At 41.4% G+C, this 18850-nt stretch overlaps 2 protein-coding genes and 2 non-coding genes across 13 annotated transcripts in view; 3 read left to right on the top strand and 1 right to left on the bottom strand.

The window, feature by feature from the left end:
- Window positions 1–1165: 1165 nt before the first annotated feature.
- Window positions 1166–13531, top strand: Tsr1 (TSR1 ribosome maturation factor). 2 transcript variants are annotated; one of them, XM_076869136.1, is made up of 15 exons: window positions 1166–1277; window positions 1453–1556; window positions 1865–2084; window positions 2185–2319; window positions 3092–3516; window positions 4535–4694; window positions 5120–5274; window positions 5837–6033; window positions 6831–6993; window positions 8030–8140; window positions 9053–9185; window positions 11119–11232; window positions 11633–11773; window positions 11882–11956; window positions 12090–13531. In XM_076869136.1, exons 1-15 carry the CDS (start codon window positions 1181–1183, stop codon window positions 12266–12268), a joined length of 2409 nt encoding a protein of 802 aa, XP_076725251.1. In that variant the 5' UTR covers window positions 1166–1180; the 3' UTR covers window positions 12269–13531. The 2 variants fall into 2 exon arrangements, with proteins under 2 accessions (XP_076725251.1, XP_076725250.1); XM_076869135.1 differs by having other exon boundaries at window positions 11116–11232.
- Window positions 8255–8349, top strand: LOC143411102 (small nucleolar RNA SNORD91 family). Its single transcript, XR_013092816.1, has one exon. It is a non-coding gene; the product is annotated as a small nucleolar RNA SNORD91 family (small nucleolar RNA).
- On the top strand, window positions 9308–9402 carry LOC143411103 (small nucleolar RNA SNORD91 family). Its single transcript, XR_013092817.1, has one exon. It is a non-coding gene; the product is annotated as a small nucleolar RNA SNORD91 family (small nucleolar RNA).
- The window catches only part of Srr (serine racemase), a 24545-nt gene continuing 15642 nt past the window's right edge, over window positions 9948–18850 (bottom strand). For 6 of the 9 annotated variants that reach the window (XM_076869140.2, XM_076869141.2, XM_076869143.1 and 3 more), the window contains 6 exons: window positions 16091–16217; window positions 15807–15910; window positions 13968–14087; window positions 13795–13869; window positions 13161–13370; window positions 9948–12864 (listed from right to left, as the gene is read on the bottom strand). In XM_076869140.2, the coding sequence (XP_076725255.1) occupies window positions 12649–12864; window positions 13161–13370; window positions 13795–13869; window positions 13968–14087; window positions 15807–15910; window positions 16091–16217 (852 nt within the window). In that variant the 3' untranslated portion in view covers window positions 9948–12648. The remainder of the gene's footprint in view (window positions 12865–13160; window positions 13371–13794; window positions 13870–13967; window positions 14088–15806; window positions 15911–16090; window positions 16218–18850) is intronic. The other 3 variants (XM_076869145.1, XM_076869147.1, XM_076869146.1) reach the window with 3 other exon arrangements.

The following is an 18850-nucleotide window of genomic DNA, read 5'->3' as shown; positions in this document are numbered from 1 at the left end:
AGGCGGAACCCCCGCCCGCCGCGCTCCCCGCCCGCTGCCGCCGCCGCAGCCACTGCCCGGTGCTCGGCTCCGCAGCCATCTTCTGAGCCTCGCACCGACGTCAAGCAACAGGCCCGGCCCCTTCCCACAGCTGGAGGGGGGTGCGCACAGCGACTGGGGGGGGGTCGGGGCGGGGGGAGTCTGCGCGCGCCTGGGGGCGGCTGGCCCGGGTGCGCGCCTCCGGGGCCGCTGCCATGGCAACGCCCCTGTTTCTGCCTCGAGGGCGCGAACCCGCATTGTGAGCACTGGCTGGCCCTGAACCCCGCCGCTTAGAGCAAAGCCGCTTGCGCCTCGGCTGGCCTCAACCCAGCAGGGTGTTCCCTGACTTCTACCTGCCCGTTCTCCAGAGGGGAGAGCAGGCAGCAGGGAGGTAGGAGCCCAGGCATTGGGTCTCCTGTGGTTAGAATCTGCCTCCGGGAAAGCCAGCCAGCGGTCGTCGCCTGGCCCCATTGCTTCTCCGAATACCCCAAGTCAGCCGTCGCTCTCAGCTGCAAAACTTGTGGAATTAGAGGTGGGAACGCAGTCGCCAGTTATGGAGAACGGGAGCCCGAGGGCAGAAGTGTCATTGCCAGCCCCCACGCCCCTGCCATCTTCGGGGTTGCCACGTCCTGTGTGGTCCTTCTTGAGGCTATGGGGAGGTGGGGCGCGGGTTAGAGTAACAGGGATCTGTCGGTAAGGGTGAAACAAGAGCCTTCCACGCGATTCGCCTTGGAACTTAAGAGTATTGAGGGAAAGGATGCTCAGTGATAACACCTGAGGCAAACTGCAGAAAAGCGAGGTCGAGTCTTAGAAGAGAGGAAGGGCTTAGGCCTTTGGGCATGAATGGATTCTTTCATTCAACATCTTCCTACGTGATGCAACTTTAGAGTGCAAAAATAAATGAAAACACAGGGAGCAAATTAGTCCTCCTGGAACGATAGCTCTAGCCCCTAGAATCTACATTCGGCGTTTTAAAGCCCCCAATTGCAGACTGCGGCGTGGGAAAAGTTCCCACGGCCGCAGAGACTTTGGCACAGAGTGCTACATTGGCAGGTGGGAAAGACCTCGCGAGAGGGAGCGGGAACCCCACCCCCGCAAAGTGAACCGGAAGCGCTCGGCCTGGGCAGGAAGTATTGCTGACTCGGCGCACGTGAATTTCGGCATGGCGGCTCACCGCTCCGGCCCGCTCAAGCAGCAGAATAAAGCTCATAAAGGCGGGCGGCATCGGGGTCGAGGATCCGCACAACGGGATGGAAAGGGTGAGAACATAATGTAGGAAGGGCTGTTTAACCGACATAGTTGCTTTTCTCTGTGCCTCGACAGCTGGTCTCGGGTCTGGGACCCACGCGAAAGACTCTGAGGTGGCCAGTGGGGTTCTTGGTTGAACAACGTATGGTGTCGATCCCTGTAGCCCCTTTTTCATCTGCTTTCCAGGTCGTGTAGAACTGAAAATCTTGTGCAAGAAGGTGAGAAAAGAGCTCAGCAGAGTAGACCAGAGACATCGCGCCAACCAGCTCCGAAAGCAGAAGAAGGAGGCGGTGAGAGGAGTGGGGGTTGAGGAATGGTGCGGTTTCTCTACCGTTTTAGACGGGTAATTCTTCGTGCTAGAAAATGTGATCAGGAAAGAACTGAAATATAACCCTAGAGCGCATGTCCGGTTTACCTACAGGTGTAGATTCTCGCTAGAGCATTCTCTGCTTTATTTCGCGCTCCTTACCCGGCCCCCCACTCGCCCCAATGCATGCAGTGGTTAACAAGGATGCTAGTTAGGGCAAGGAACATCTGCACTGTTGGAAATGCAGTACTGGAGCATGGTTCAGAGATGTTCTCTGATTTTGTTTTCCAGGTTCTGGCAGAGAAGAGACAGCTGGGCAGCAAGGATGGGCCTCCTCATCAGGTGCTGGTGGTGGCTTTGCATAACAGAATTTCCCTGTCTGAGGCCTTTGGCCTTCTTCAGAATAGGGACATGGGAACAGTGCACGTAAATGAATGGGGAAGCACCTATAGTTTTATGCTGCTGTGCCCCCGTTTGAAACATCGGTGGTTTTTCACATCTGCAAGGCCAGGTTAGCATATACGATATTTTTCTGTCTTTATGTTTGCAGTAATGTTAATGAGGTTATATGCTCATGTCAACTACTACTCTTATTGTGTTTTTATTTTTAGGAGATCTTCACAGTGTATTAGATATGGCTAAAGTGGCTGATACCATCCTGTTCCTCCTTGATCCACAAGAAGGCTGGGACAGCACTGGGGATTACTGCCTTTCCTGCCTCTTTGCTCAGGGTCTTCCCACCTATAGTAAGTAAGTTGGGAGTATTAGAGGCCAGGGAAGGAAGTGAATTAGCCTGGAAGTGAATTAGCTTTTTTTTTTCTTCTTTTTTTTTTGTAGATGGACACAATACCTTTATTATATTTATTTTTATGTAGTGCTGAGGATTGAACCCAGTACCTCCCAGGTGCTAGGCAAGGTGCTCTACCCTAAGCTACAACCTCAGCCCCATGAATTAACATTTTTACGGTTTTCCAGATAATGTGCTTGGCATTTGATTCCTGAATATAACTGATGGACTGTATTAAGCTGGTAGTGCAATATACATGTACAAATTAATCTTGGTCATTTATTTACAAATTACCAATTAAGGGTTTGGGTTTTTTTTTTTTTTTTTTAAATATCTGGGCCGTCCTGTTGAAAGGAAGAAGATTGTGAAATTTGGTTTCACTGACCTTTTTTTTTTTTTTTTTTTTTTGGTACCGGGGATTGAATTCAGGGGGCACTCAACTACTGAGCCAATTCCCAGCCCTATTTTTTGGATTTTATTAAAGACAGGGTCTCATTGAGTTGCTTAGTGCTTTGCAGTTGCTGAGGCTGGCTTTGAACTCACAATTATCCTGTCTCAGCCTCCCAAGCCACTAGGATTACAAGCGTCGTACACCACTGCGCCCAGCCTCATTGACATTTCTTTAGGGTAGTTGAGTGATCTCAATAGAATTGTTAGGTTGTTTGTAAGCTACAGGGGATTTTTATATAGTGAAGGGATAAATTATAAAGATCCTTCTCTTTTGCTTACAGCACTTGCTGTCCAGGGATTTTCTGGTATTCCTCTGAAAAAACAAATAGATGCCAGAAAGAAGCTAAGCAAAGCAGTAGAGAAGCGATTTCCTGATGACAGACTCCTTCTGTTAGACACTCAACAGGAAGCAGCAACACTGCTTAGGCAGTTGGCTAACCAAAAGCGAAGGCATCTTGCTTTTAGAGATCGGCGAGCCTATCTGTTTACCCATACTGCTGATTTTGTACCTAGTGAAGAGAATAACTTGGTGGGCACCTTGAAAATCTCAGGCTATGTTCGTGGGCAGACTCTGAATGTAAATAGCTTGCTACATATTGTTGGACATGGTGATTTCCAAATGAAACAGATAGATGCCGCCATCGACCCTTTTCCTTTAAACCCTAAAGTGATAAAATCCCAAAAGGACTCAGGCATGGCAATGGAGGTAAGATTGATGGATTTTGTTTGTTTTTGGGGGATGGGGTCTTGCTATGTTGAACTTCTGGGCTCAAGCCATTTTCATACATCAGCCTCCTGAGTAGCTGGTACTATAGGTGGTCAACACTGAACCTAGCTCCAGAATTGATCTTTATTCATTTATCTATTTATTTTTAGAAGCATGCATTGTAGATTAATATGTAAGTTGAAACAGGATGGAAAAATTTTAAATTGAGAGAAGGTAGTCTGCATACTTAGGCCAATGAGGAGACAGTTAGTTTGAAGGCAAGTAACAGTCAACTACAAATATGTTGATAAATCATTAGTGCAGCATTTTCTAGATACTTCGCATTGCAGTTGGCTCTGAGATTATAAGAGATATGGTCAGAGAACTTAGTTAAATTAGAAGAAAATGTCAAACATCTTCGAAATAAAAAAAATTGGATATGGTAAGATATGGGCCTGCTGTATTAGTTGAAAAGGTAGATTAGCGAGCTTCACAGAGGAGATCAGATTTTAGCTAGGTGTTGAGGATTGTGATTTTGAGTTGAGCAGAGGTAAAAGAATGTTAGAAGGGGCTGGGGTTGTGGCTTAGTGGCAGAGCGCTTGCCTAGTATGTGTGAGGTGCTGGGTTCAATCCTCAGCACCATGTAAAATAAACAACATAAAGGCATGCTGTCCATCTACAACTAAAAATATCTATATTTCAAAAATTTAAAAAAGAATATTGAAGATAGATACAACATGAACCTAAGCACAGTGATGAAGCATAAGGTTTCTTTGAATTGTGAAGACAGCAACCTGATGGAAGTGAGGGATGTGGTTAGGAATAAGACCAGATTATGAAAGACCTGAAGACTCAAGCCGGGGTACAGAGCTAAATGACCATTTGAAAAATTGTGACGCCTTTTTACTTTGTTTCATTCATTTTACATGAGAGCTGATTCTTCTGGGTTTTTATGGTCAGAGTTGGCTGTAGTAAGATTTTGCTTAATGTTTGGCTATCACCTGCTTTTGGTTTCAAGGTTTGTGCTTCAGGTGTTGCATCTGACATGGAAGAAGATCTTAAGGTCCTAATGAAGGCAGACCCTGATAGGCAAGAGTCTTTGCAAACAGAAGTTATTCCAGATCCAATGGAAGGGGAGCAAACCTGGCCCACTGAGGAGGAACTGAGTGAGGCAAAAGGTTGGTAGTAGCAATCTTGTTATTCATCTGACCTGGAATTGTGAATTTTGACTAGTTGCTCACAGGGTAGCTGATCACACCCTATAGAGTAGAGTTGGATGAAGATATAGTTGAAGTTCTGTCACCTCTTCTTTCCCCCAAATGCTATATAATTGTACTAGGCAAACATTGGGCACACCTTTGCTCAGTTTTGAAACTAACTTGTTATTGTATTATAATAAACACAAACAACTTAAGATCTATTGCCAGGTTTATTTAGCTTTGGAAGTATTGCTAATTGAGGGAGCTGAATTAAATTTTAAGTAGTCTTTTCTACTCATGGTGTCTGCTAGTTTCCCATGTTGGCAGCAGTATCATCCTATATAGGTGAGACTATCCAGAGTGATAGGGGAATGGAGGTGTATAACTTGTTTGGGTTTTTACAGATTATTTGAAGGAAGGTTCTAAGGTGGTAAAGAAGGTCCCCAAAGGAACGTCCAGTTACCAAGCTGAATGGATTCTGGATGAAGGTGGTGAAAGTGGAGGGGAAAGAGATGAAGATGATGACACAGAACAGGATTTTATGGAAGAGGAATCTCAGGTAGGGAAATTAGCCCTGGGCCCATTTTTGTATACAACTCCAAATAGGCAGAGTGCAATCCTGATCTTGAGGGGTGTGTATAGTAGTTTCTGGGAATGAAACTTGTTTTATATTTTAATCTTTTTTAAAAAATATTTTATTTTTTAGTTATACTTGGACACAGTACCTCTATTTTATTTATTTATTTTTATGTGCTGCTGAGGATTGTACCCAGGGCCTCACATATACTAGGCGAGTGCTCTCCCGCTGAGCCACACACAACCCCAGCCCCTATTTTAATCTTTTATTAGCATTTATGTTAGTTGAGACTAGGTTCTAGTAAAATTATTTTTAGCTTAATTGCCTGGGGTAGAGATGGGGGAGTTTTTTTGAAATAACTAATTATTTTTGGGGGGGTACCAGGGATTGAGCTAAGGGGCACTCAACACTGAGCCATATTCCCAGCCCTATTTTGTATTTTATTAAGGCTGGCTGTGAACTTGTGATCCTCCTGCCTCAGCATCCCAAGCTGCTGGGATTATAGGCATGCGTCCACACCCAGTTGTAATCCTTTATTTTATAGGATGAAAAAAGTGAAGAAGAAGAGGAGGAGGAAGGTGAAACTATGACTATAGGGGACTCTGTACGTGATGACCTTTATGATGAGAAAATGGATGAGGAGGCTGAGGAAAAAATGTTAGAGAAATATAAACAAGAAAGGATGGAAGAAATGTTTCCAGATGAAATGGACACCCCCCGTGATGTGGCTGCTAAAATTCGGTTAGTCCGTAAGTCTAAATTCAACAACAGTTTTTATTATCTCAGAATTATGTCACTGTGATGCAAAAGAAGAAAAAAAGACATTGTCCCCTGTTTGTTAAGGGCCAACATTCTATGTGGGTAGTCAACACTCATGGGAAATAGTCGTATATAATAAAGTTTTAGACTATGGTACAACTAATGTTACAGGACTTTAATAAAGGAGAAATAACAAGGTTAATTAACAAGTACTCTGTAGGAGCTAATATGTACAGAATGTTTGGAGATTTTAGGGGAACTTTGGGAGGGCAACAAAAGTAAAAGCATGAAGCAATAGACAATAGTGCCTGCTCTGGAAGTGAGTTCACTAAAGCCAGAGAGTGTATGTTGGCTACTAGAGTGCTAAGACTATTACCAGAGATCTTATTTGTTAAGTTATGGAGCCACTGTAAATACTTTATCCTTAGTGAGAAGTCTGGATATACTTCTGAAATAGTTGTTAAAAACTGAATTAAGGGGCTGGGGTTGTGTCTCAGTGGTAGAGTGCTCACCTAGCTAGGGTGAGGCCCTGGGTTCGATCCTCAGCACCATATAAAAATAAATAAGTAAAATAAAGGTATTGTGTCCAAGTATAACTAAAAAATAAATACATTTTTAAAAAACTGTTTTAAAAATGTGGTCTTGGTTTAAGTTATTAGGTTATTTTGAGAGAGAGTGATTATAGAGTTTTTAAAAATAGAGCCTTAGCTATTATCAAAGTCATGTCTTATATAGCACCATATAGTCTGTTAATTTCTCTGAATTTTCCTATATTTTAGATTTCAGAAGTACAGAGGCCTTAAGAGCTTCCGGACATCTCCATGGGATCCTAAGGAAAATCTTCCTCGAGATTATGCTCGGATCTTTCAGTTTCAGAACTTTACTAATACTAGGAAAAGAATCTTTAAAGAGATTGAGGAAAAAGAGGAAGAAGGAGCTGAGGTATCTGTCCATTGTCCACTCCATTATTTGCCTTTGGTGGGGAGAGGGTGGTACTGGGGATTGAATCAAGGGGTGCTTTATCACTGAGCTATATCCCCAAACCTTTTTATTTTTTGAGACAGGGTCTTGCTAAGTAGTTCTTAAGCCCTCATTAAGTTGCTGAGGCTGGCCTCAAACATGTGATCCTCCTGTCTTAGCTTTCCTAGCCATTGGGATTATAGGCATGTGCTGTTGTGCCTGACTATAATTTGCTTTTGATTGCCACCATGTTGCCTGCTTTACTCTTTCTTGGCATGAGCATGACTATAATGTAGTTTTATGCTGCCTATAGCTGAATTAGGGGAGCCATTGAGTCATTGATATCAGAGACATTAAATAAAAAAGTTGAGGGCTGGGGATGTGGCTCAAGCGGTAGCGTGCTCGCCTGGCATGCGTGCGGCCCGGGTTCGATCCTCAGCACCACATACAAACAGAGACGTTGTGTCTGCTGAAAACTAAAAAAAATAATAAATAAATATTTAAATAAATAATAAATAAATAAATAAATAATAAATAAATATTTAAAAAAAAAAGTTGAATATGGGCCGGGTGTGGTAGTGTACATCTGTAATCCCAGCAGCTGGGGAGGCTGAGGCAGGAGGATCACCAGTTCAAAGCCAGACTCAGCAACTTAACAAGGGCCTAAGCAAATCCGAGAGGGCTTGTCTCTGACATACAAAAAGGGCTAGGAATGTGGCTCAGTGGTTAAGTATCCCTGGGTTCAATCGCTGGTACAAAAAAAAAAAAAAAAAAAAGTTCAATCTGGGTAGTAGAGGCGTCTGTGAAAGGCAGAAGATAAGTGTAGGTTTTAGGTTAGTCTGAGAGACTTTGCATACATTTAGAGAAATATTTCTTGTTGTATTATATTTTGGTGCTGGGATTGAACCCAGGGCCTGGGACATCCTAAGCAAAAGCTCTACTACTGAACCACATTCCCAGTCCTGGAGAAATGTTTCTAAGGTTAACCCTGTGGTTGTTTTCTGCTTCCTTTTGGTAGGTTGGCTGGTATGTCACACTTCATGTCTCTGAAGTCCCTTTCTCAGTAGTTGAATACTTCAGGAAAGGAGCACCTTTGATTGCATTTTCTTTGCTACCTCATGAACAGAAGGTAAATTAGTGTCTTTTGGGAAATGGAGAGTTAAGAGACTTTTTTTTAACTCATTCATGACATTGTTCATTGGGATGTGAGGATTTTACCTTTTGACTTAGGACTCAGAAAAAATGGAGAAGTCAATGATGGTTTTACCCAAAATGTCTGAACCTGTCTGAAGCATCTCAGTGATGTAATCTTTGTGTGGTTCTGAGACTTCTCTAAGAATGTTTTTGAGGGCTGGGGATGTGGCTCAAGCGGTAACGCGCTCGCCTGGCATGCGTGCGGCCTGGGTTCGATCCTCAGCACCACATACAGACAAAGATGTTGTGTCTGCCAAATACTAAAAAATAAATATTAAAATTCTCTCTCTCTCTCTCTCTCCCCCTCTTTCTCACTCTCTCTCACTCTTTCTTTAAAAAAAAAAAAAAGAATGTTTTTGAGGTCAGATTTTGAACAAGGGATTGGCAATCTTAAAAATGAAGTTTTATGTCAAAGTGCAAATCTCTCTTCTCTAGGTAGCCAGTAGTTGTCACTTTGGGGGTTATGTAATTGATAGCTCTGACTTTTGGTTAGTGTGAGTACAGGTTGAGGAAGAGAAGTCTAATGAGTGATTTTGAAGGGATGTGGTAAGTAAATGAGTTGAAGACCCACTGGTATTTGTGACATATGGTAAGCTTTTTAATATTAGATCTGGGAAGATAAGCTAGCATAGAAGGATGCATGAAAACTCTGGTCAAGCCTATTTTCATTCTAGTGCCAGTTGTTAATGGACATAAAGGATACACCTGTGTGCCATCATCTCTATAATTTGCAATGAATTAGCATTGTCAGTTCTATTGTGTGGCTGATGTTCATTTAGTTTGCTGCCTTTTAGGTTAGGCTGTTTTATTCCTAGACTATGAAGCTTTTTTTCTTATTGGTTCTCAGATGTCAGTGTTGAACATGGTGGTAAGCCGGAATCCTGGCAATACTGAACCTGTAAAGGCCAAAGAAGAGTTGATTTTCCACTGTGGATTCAGGCGTTTCCGAGCCTCACCTTTATTTTCTCAGCATACTGCAGGTTAGCAGTGGGAAAATTTCTGGGTTCTAGTCCATCTTACTGACTTTTAGGAATCCGTACCTTTTTGCTGATGGGCGCTGGGTGCAGAATAGCTAGTGTTAGAGGTATTTTCAGTACTCTGGCTTAGGAGCCAATGATGTTCTTATTCAAAATGTCTGAACCTGTCTGAAACATCTCATTGATGCAACTTCTGTGGGCTGCTTAGGCTTCTCTGCCATGAGTATTTATTCTAGAATAGGATTTGAATCAGAGTTGGCAGCTTTATAAAAAGGGTGTGTCATTGCATGGAAATCTTGGTATCTGATATGCCAGTGTCAGTGTGGGTGAAGGGATGGAGGCTGGGTGTAGCCTACAATTGGCTAAAGAAGAAAAGTGTAGGTTTTGAGGTGTAAAGACCAGATGACAGAGTTTGGAGCATGGTGACCAAGAATCCTTTTGGTAGGAATAATCATTGTTTTCCTACACTTCAGGACTAGCCAGGTGTATTGCCCACTAACCTGGGGGCTTATGAACATACCTTAATTGAGATTTTAGCAATGATAGGAGGAAGAGATGAATGCAACCACTAATGTGCTCTGCATAGTTTTTATTTAGCCAACTGTGTTATCTAAAATGATTTCTTTCCCTTAAAAAATTTTATCTTCCTTTAGCTTTAGTATTAAAATCAGATGTCAACAAACCATGGCCTTTGGGCCAAATGTGCCCCACTGCTTGTTTTTGTACAGACTTTTATTGGAACATGGTCATGCTTTAAAACAAATGTATGATTTCTGTCTGCTTTTGTGTTGAAATGGCAGAGTTGAGTAGTTGGAACAGAAACTGTATGGCCACACACCAAAAAAAGCTTTTTTTTTTTTTTTTTGGCACCAACCACTGAACCACATCCCCAGCCCTACTTTGTATTTTATTTAGAGATAAGGTCTTACTGAGTCATTTAGTGCCTTTGCCATTGCTGAGGCTGGCTTTTGAGATCCTTCTGCCTCAGCCTCCTGAGCCACTGGGAATACATGCATGTGCCACTGTGCCCGGGTTTTAAAAAAAAAAAAAATGTTTGGCAGTCCCTGTGCAAGACTAAGAGCTGATGGATCTAGGAGAGTATCAATAAAGCACTAATTCTCATATGAGGTAGGGGTGTTGAGCAGTAGAATTCACCTGGAGAACTTTTTTTTTTTAAAAGCTTTAGTAGGGCTTGGACCTAGGGGTACTTTTATAACTGAGCTACATTCCCAGCCCTTTTAATTATTTTGGGACAGGGTCTCACTAATTGCCCACAGCCTTGAACTTGTGATCCTCCTGCCTCAGCTTCCCTAGTAGCTGTGATTATAGGTGTGTGAGACCATGCTAAGCTCTAAGATTTTGTCTTCAGTTAAAAAATCATGGGTAGGGGCTGAGATTGTGGCTTAGCAGTAGAGTGCTCACCTAGCACGGGCAGGACCTGGGTTTGATCCTCAGCACCACCTAAAAATAAAAGGCATTGTGTTGTGTCCATCTACACTTAAAAAAAAAAAAAAAAGAAAAATCATGGGTAGGACTGGGTTAAATATATCAATTGTGTTAACAGGAAAAATTTCTTGAGAATTAGTGGGGTAAAGAAACATAAGCTGAGACTGTGAATTTAGCTTAGTTGCTAGAGTGCTTGCCTCACATGCACAGGCCCTGGGGTTCAATCCCTAGCACCACACACCAAAAAAAAGAAAGAAAAGAAAACCAAATTGCTTTTGATTTAAGAGGTGCAGTTGAGTTGGGAATGAAGATACAAGTTGTAGAGCACTTAGTGTGTCTGAAGCCCTGAGTTGGATCCCTAGCAACACGCCGCCCCCCACAGATTGCAAAATACAAAAAAAAGAGTTGCATCTGATGCAGCTTTTCATAGGCCTCTGGATTACCTCAAAATGTTTTGGCTTTTCTTTTTTATCCTTTATTATGGCAGCAGATAAACATAAACTTCAGAGATTCTTGACTGCTGATGCGGCCTTGGTGGTGACGGTATATGCACCAATTACTTTTCCTCCTGCATCTGTACTGCTTTTCAAGCAGAAAAGCAACGGTAAGTTGAGTTCACAGAGGTGAACAGGCTTACAGGTCCTTAATAGGATTATCACTGTTCTCAATTCTGTGTTTTGATTTGGAAGGCAAATAGAGAAGATAATGATATACCAGTCTTTCCCTCACAGTGAGTTGAAGCCACTGTGGGATGGTAAACTGGGTTTTATCTTGCTGTGTAGACCTTAGCTAATCACTAGGGGCTACTTAGAGTGCTATGTTTAGGGGACAGGCTTAGCAGGAATAGCATTTAGTGGTTCTTTACTGTGGACCAGGGTAGCATTGTGCATTCCTACTGTAGTTTCTCCAAGAAAATATTGCATCGTTCTCTTAAGTGAACAGAGCAATAAAGGAAGGCTTTGGCCTGAAAACTCCTGAATAGTTGTTTTCCTTTTCTCCTTTAGGAATGCACAGCCTTGTTGCCACAGGCCATCTGTTGTCAGTGGATCCAGATAGAATGGTCATCAAGAGAGTTGTTCTGAGTGGTCATCCTTTCAAAATTTTCACTAAGATGGCAGTAGTACGTTATATGTTCTTTAATAGAGGTAGGTACAAAGGAAGAGGATGGGATCTGATTGCTTTTATGGTGTGAGGGTTGTGTTTACATTATGAGTAAATGTTTCATTTTGGTCTTCTGTATGCTCCATTCTAAGAGGATGTGCTATGGTTTAAACCAGTGGAACTGAGAACAAAGTGGGGCCGTAGAGGACACATCAGGGAGCCTTTAGGTAAGAAAATGTGGAATTTGGGATTTTATATAGATTTCCTCTATGCTCTTAAATAGCTATTGTGTTGGAAGTTTACTACTTTAATTTTTTTTTTTTTTTTTAATTTGACCAATTTTGTTATGTTTGTTTCTAGGTACCCATGGCCATATGAAATGCAGTTTTGATGGGAAGCTAAAATCTCAGGACACAGTACTGATGAATCTTTATAAACGAGTTTTCCCTAAATGGACTTACGATCCATATGTACCAGAACCAGTACCTTGGGTGAAAAGTGAGATTTCTTCAACAATGCCTGAATTAGACATGGAGTAATGGATTCAGTAGGATTCTGTCTTATTGTTAATAATTAGCACTATAAAGATGGGGCCTACAGGTTGTGACTTAGCAGTTTGTAGTTTATACTTTAGTCCATCAGTATGCTGTCCTGTTTACAAAAGATCTTGGCTCAGTTAAGTATGGAAGTTTTTCTACTTAGTCAAAGAAAACTATTAAATACACTGAAATATTTGTTCTCCATTAGGACTTTGAAAACTTTACGAGAAAATGTTTTGGTGCTGGGGATCAAACTTGGGTCCTTGCACATACCAGGCAAGTGCTCTGCCATTGAGCTGCCCTGCCTGAGGGGAACATGAAAAACAAAAATTTCATGTATCTAGAGAGACACTGAAGCCCATCACTTTCTTTTATATAAGTTAAACAGAAACAGACTCATAAGGAGCTGGCCTTTCAGCGTGCTTCACCCAACTTAAGGAGGTTAAGTCTACATTTCCACCACTGAGAACAATACAAATGTTCTTTACTTCTGGAGAAACTGCTTGAAAATTCCGAGACAGCACAGCAGCCACTCCAACACCAGCTGTAGGTTCAATGAGTAGTTTCATCCTTTCCCAAACCAGCTGGGTTGCATACTGTTGGTATAGAAGTGAGTAAGGATTAGCAAAACAGGAGAAGGGGAAAGGTTTAATTCTATAGGTCAAATGAAGATATATGCCCAGTCTGAATTTTCTCATTGCTAATGCATGTGTTTGCCAGTGGAGAACACAACTTTCATCTTATCTCTGCTTGCCTCAGAGGTTTGTCCTAATACAGCTTGGGTACCCTCCCATAGGTCATGAAATCACCTTGTGGTTACTCCCAACAGGAGAAGGTTGTCTTGCTTAATTAAAGTTGTACTATTATAGGTTTTTTCCTCTTGGAGCCTTACCTTGATTTCATCCTCTGTGACAGTGAAGACATCATCTACAAGGTCCCTTATAATAGGCCAGGTGTTTAAGCCAATGCTGGATTTGACACCATCTGCTATAGTTTCTGGAGGATAAGGATTGGGGGTCAGCTCCCCTTTCAGTTTGGACTTATAGCAATCATCTGCATTCAGGGGTTCAGCAGCATATACCTTCACGCTAGGTTTCAGAGCCTGGAAGAGGAATATTAGACATCTTAACAACTAACTTCAGCATTACCTACATGCAGAATAGGGGGAAAAGGGCATTTCTGGCTATGTAAGAGTCTTCCTTTTGATGGATGTAATGAAAACATGACCTTCAAGCACTTTATAAATAAATTGTATGTCTAATACTGGGTTTTAGATGCCTGGATCACAATTGGTTTTGTTCATTTTGGGAAAGGTAGTACCTGGTGTGAATAATAATGGAGATGGATCCAAGGGAAGGACTGTAAGGTGCTTTTATGCTGTAAATTTGACATACATGAAGAAGAGGGTAGTAAATCAGGGAAAGGCTTTCCATCTCAAGTAATGGCCATTTGGGGATAATGTTGAATTAGGTATCTAAAGTCCTTTTTGCCTAAGGCAGGAAGTCTTCTAGAAGGTGTCTTCTCACCTTAACAGTAATTGCTATTCCAGCAACCATTCCTCCTCCCCCTACAGGAACTACTAGTGCATCCACCAAGGGAACCTTTTGCAAAACAAAGTATAAATAGGCCAATTAATGAGCAGTTTTGTATGTCAAAACAGTGTCACCAGTAAAATGAAGAAGTAACTAGGCTGTTTTACCTGACTCAGCACTTCTAAGGCAATTGTGCCTTGCCCAGCTATCACCGCAGGCTCCTGGTTGGGATGTACCATGATGCCTTCTGTTTCTTCCAAAATTCTTTTTGTAACCTTTTCTCTGGACTAAAAGAGTACATTAATTTAGCTTACCAGGGTTAGGCATTTAATAAAGTTCCCAAAAAGTTTCAGTCATTTTAATGCTATTGACTACTTACTTTTACCCAGACTTTGTTTAGTCCCTGGGGATAAGTAAAGTGGTGAACAAAAATCCTGCCCTCAAGAAGTTGTATCTTTTGGATAGGGGTGGGATATACGTGAATATGTATGTCTAAGTACTATGGAGAAAAAACAAATTTTATCTTACAAAGACTGCTTAGGAAACATCTATGATAAAGTAACAAATTATACAAGTGCAGTAGATCTCATTAGAATATTTTAAAGAGGTGGTAATAGGGTCAGAGAGTCCAAGGTGGGTAGTGGTCTTTCTAAGGAAATGCTAAGAAGTTAGTGTGATTGGCATAATATAAGATAACCCAATAAAAATAGCAGTGGAGTTGGGTGTGGTGGTATACACCTAATCCTAGCAAGGCTGAGGCAGGAGTATCATGGAGTTCAAAGGCAGCCTCAGCAACAGTGAGGCTAAAGCAACTCAGTGAAACTCTGTCTTTAAATAAAATACAAAATAGGGTTGGGGATGTGCCTTAGGGGTGAGATCCCTGAGTTCAATCCCTGGTACCCCTCCCACACCCTCCCCTCAACAAAATAGCAATGGGTCAGGTGTTGTGGCATGGCCTATAATCCTAGTCACTCTGGAGGCTGAGGCAGGAGAATTTCAAGTTTAAAGCTAGCCTCAGCTTTTTAGTGAAGCCCTAACCAAATTAGTGACACCCCCATCTCAAATGGGCTGGAGTTAATCCCTGGTTACCCCCTTACCCCCTCAGAACAAAGGGCTAGTTCATCTAGGCTGAAGATGATTGTAAGAACTTTGGTTGGGGGTTTGTAGTTCAGTGGTAGAGTATATGCTTAGTGCTTAGCATGGGGTCAGGACCTGGATTCAATCTCCAGCCCCAAAATAAAACCAAAATCCGATTTCCATTGTATGAAGTGGGAAACCATGGGAAGATTTGAGTTGAGAAATTCTAAATAAATGAAAGCTCTGGTTGTTCTTGCTACAGGAAGCAAGACTGGAAGCAGAGTCCAGTTAGGCTACTGAATGTAGGTAATGATGGTTAATGGAGGCTTGTTACTAGTTGGACTGTGAAAACACTTTGAAAGGACAGAATTGGATGTGGGGTATAATAGTGTTGATTTCCTCTAGCAACTAAAAGGATAAATTGCCATTTACCAAGATGAAGACAAAGGGGAACAATTTGGGGAGTAAGATGAGGAGTTTTGTTTTACATACAGTTACTTTATAGATGGACATGGTTTAATCCTAGTGATTTTGAAGCAGGAGAAGCAAAAGTTCCAGCCTCAACAACATGGTGAGACTGTCTCAAAAATAAAGAAAGGGCTGGAAATGTGACTCGGTGGTAGAGTGCACTTGAATTCAATCCCTAGTATTGGGGAGGTAAGGTGGAGAAACGGTAACTTTTGAGATGTTTGAGTAGCTTTAAGATATCCAAGTGAGAAAGTTGGGTGGCTGTTGGGTATACACGTCTGGAGATATTGGAGTAGAGGTGAAAATTTAAAATGATACAAATGAGTATAGATAGACAAAAGTTTGGGTGTGCTAACAGAGGTGAAGAGGAAACAAGACTTGAGAAGGAGCATCCAGTATAGTAGGAAGAGTGGTTGGTCAAATGAAGCTGTTTAGGTGATGCTGAACACTGCTTTCTTTACCTCGTCGCTCGGTTCACTGTAAACTATAGAGGCTCCATAGGCTTGTATTGCCAGTTTTTTACAGTTGGGAGCTGTGTGGGGTACCACGATATAAGCAGGAATCCCTGGGAGAGGAAAAACATGTTAGCACAAGTCAGGAGAATTTTGGATGGAAACTTTTGTTCATTTTGCTTGTAATCAGAGACTCCTTTGGAAACTGACCCCATAGCTATCACCATTCTAAATGAAAATTAAGGACACTTTTCCACTCAATCTAATGACTACCTTGAGAAGTTAACAAGTACCTTCCAGATTAGCAGCATAAGTGAGAGCCTGGCCATGATTTCCACTGCTGTGAGTAACAACAGCTTTGGGCTTCCCTTCTAAGGTGGCAGGAATTAAGCCTCTGATGGCATTAAGTGCCCCACGAATCTGGAAAAGAGGGATGGTGAATTAATGTATGGTCATGCATCCCTTACTTGTTCCCTTGAAGGGAACAAGTTTGAGAAGTGCATTCTCAGGCAATTTCATTGTGCAAACATCATAGAGCCTACTACGTAACCTAGGAAGTGTGGTATAGCCTATTGCTCCTAAGCTACAAACCTGTACAGCATATTACTGTACTAAACTGAATACTATAGGTAATTGTAACACAATGGTAAGTACTTGTGTACAGAAACAGGAAAGTACTGTAAAAATAATATAATATAAAAGATAAAAATTGTAGCTGGGTATGGTGGTACAAGTCTGTAATTACAGCAACTCAGGAGAATGAGGAAAGAGGATCACAAATTTGAGGTCAATCTTAGTAATTTAGCAAGACCCTACCTCAACAAATAAAAAGGACTGGGGATATAGCTCAGTGATATAGTGCACCTGGGTTCAATCCCCAGGGCCCCCCCTCCAAAAAAAAAAGATAAAAAATGATATACCTGTATAGGACAATATATAAGACCTTGTACACTACTGAAGACTAAACACTCAAGCTACACTAAATTTATTAACAGTTTCTTTTCTTTCTTTTTTTTTTTTTTTTAAAGAAAGAGTGAGAGAGAATTTTAATATTTATTTTTTAGTTTTTGGCAGACACAACATCTTTGTTTGTATGTGGTGCTGAGGATCGAACCCGGGCCGCATGCATGCCAGGCGAGCGCGCTACCGCTTGAGCCACATCCCCAGCCCCCCTTTTTTTTTTTTTAAGTACTAGGGATAGAACCCAGAGGTACCCTTGTTTTATTTTGAGAAAGGTCTTGCTAAATTGCCTAAACTGGCATTAAACTTGGATTCTTCTGCCTGAACCTCCCCAGCAGCTATGATTACAGGCATATGCTATCATGCCTGACCTTAAAACAATTTTTTTCTAAAATAATAAACTAACCCTAACTTAGTGTAATTTTTTTTTTTACTTAATTACATTTGCTTAGCTTTTCAACTCTTGTAATAACCCTTAGCTTAAAACATAGTGCATTTAGCTGTACAAAAATATTTTCTCTTGGGCTGGGGATGTGGCTCAAATGGTAACGCGCTCGCCTGGCATGCACAGGGCGCTGGGTTCGATCCTCAGCACCACATAAAATAAAGGTGTCCACCGAAAACTGAAAAAAAAATATATAAAAAAAATTTTTCTCTCTAAAAAAAATATTTTCTCTTTACATCCTTATTCTGTAAGCTTTTTTTTTTTTTTTTTTATTTTGGGTAGTGCTGGGACCAAACTTAGGGTCTCAAAAATAAATGCTTTATAGGGGTTGGGGTTGTGGCTTAGAGGTAGAGCACTTGCCTACTATGCTTGAGGCAGTGGGTTCAATCTTCAGTGGATTCAATCTTTTTTTAAAAAAAAAAAGTATTGTGTCAACCCACAACTAAAAAAATAAATGTTTTTTAAAAATGCAGTATAGCTGAACTCCATCCCCCCAGCTCAACATGGTCCCCCCCCCACCACTGATGATTGAACTCTCAAAGGTCCTCTGCCATTGAGGTACATCCATAACTCATTCTTTTTTTTTTTTAAACACAGGGGCACTCTACCTACCACTGAACCACATCACTAACACTTTATTTTGAGACAGGGTCTCACTAAGTTGCTTAGAACCTTAAATTGTAGAGATTGGCCTTGAATTTACAATCCTCCCAAATTTCTGGGATTATAAGCATGCACCATTCTGCAGGTCCCCCCAACTTTTTTTTTTTTTAAGTAGAAACAGTAGGACTGGAGACATAGTTTAGTGGTAGAGCATGCCCTGAGCATGCAGGAGGACCTGACACCACCAAAAACATAAGTAAAATAAAAGAGGTGTATACTCTAATACAATAAGTATAGTATAGGGAGCTGGGGTTGTGGCCCAGCAGTAGAAGTGCTTGCCTAGCACATGTGAGGCACTGGGTTCGATCCTAGGCACCATATAAAAATAAAGGTTATTGTGTCCACCTACAACTAAAAAACAAATATTAAAAAAAGTATAGTATAGTAAATACATCAGTAAGTTGTTTCTTTTTAAGTATTACACACTGTATATAATTATATGTGCTAAGTCAGGTGTAGTGATACATACTTGTAATTTCAGCTATTTCAGAGGCTGAAGCAGGAAGATGCCAAGTTTAAATCCAGCCTGGGCAAATTAGTGAGACCCTATCTCAATATTTTTGATACTGTCTCAGTATTTAAAAATAATAATAATAAAAAGGACTGAGGATACCATGTCGCTCAGTGGTAAAGCACCCATGGTGCTCAATCCCCAGTACAAAAAACAAAACCACCTCTCAGTTAATAGGTACTATATTGCTAAATGCACCTTGCACACTTTCCCCCTGAAAGGATCTTAAAGCTCACCTAATGATCAGAAGATTTGGGGTAAGTTAACAAATAGAAGCATATCTATGCATAGGGAAGGCATTGACATTTTGTAGAAAAAGATTTTATTATGGAGTGTTTGGCTAGATTTAGATCTTTTATATTCAAAAGGTATCAATCAGTGTGTATATGTAGCAAGCTGACACAAAATGGATGCTTAAACCTGGGTTACATACACTACATTTTGCCTGAAATAGTCCAGGTTGATCTCTATTTT

Source organism: Callospermophilus lateralis, chromosome 11 (assembly GCF_048772815.1).
Source record: "Callospermophilus lateralis isolate mCalLat2 chromosome 11, mCalLat2.hap1, whole genome shotgun sequence".
NCBI lineage: Eukaryota > Metazoa > Chordata > Mammalia > Rodentia > Sciuridae > Callospermophilus > Callospermophilus lateralis.
This window is presented reverse-complemented; position numbering and strand designations above follow the sequence as displayed.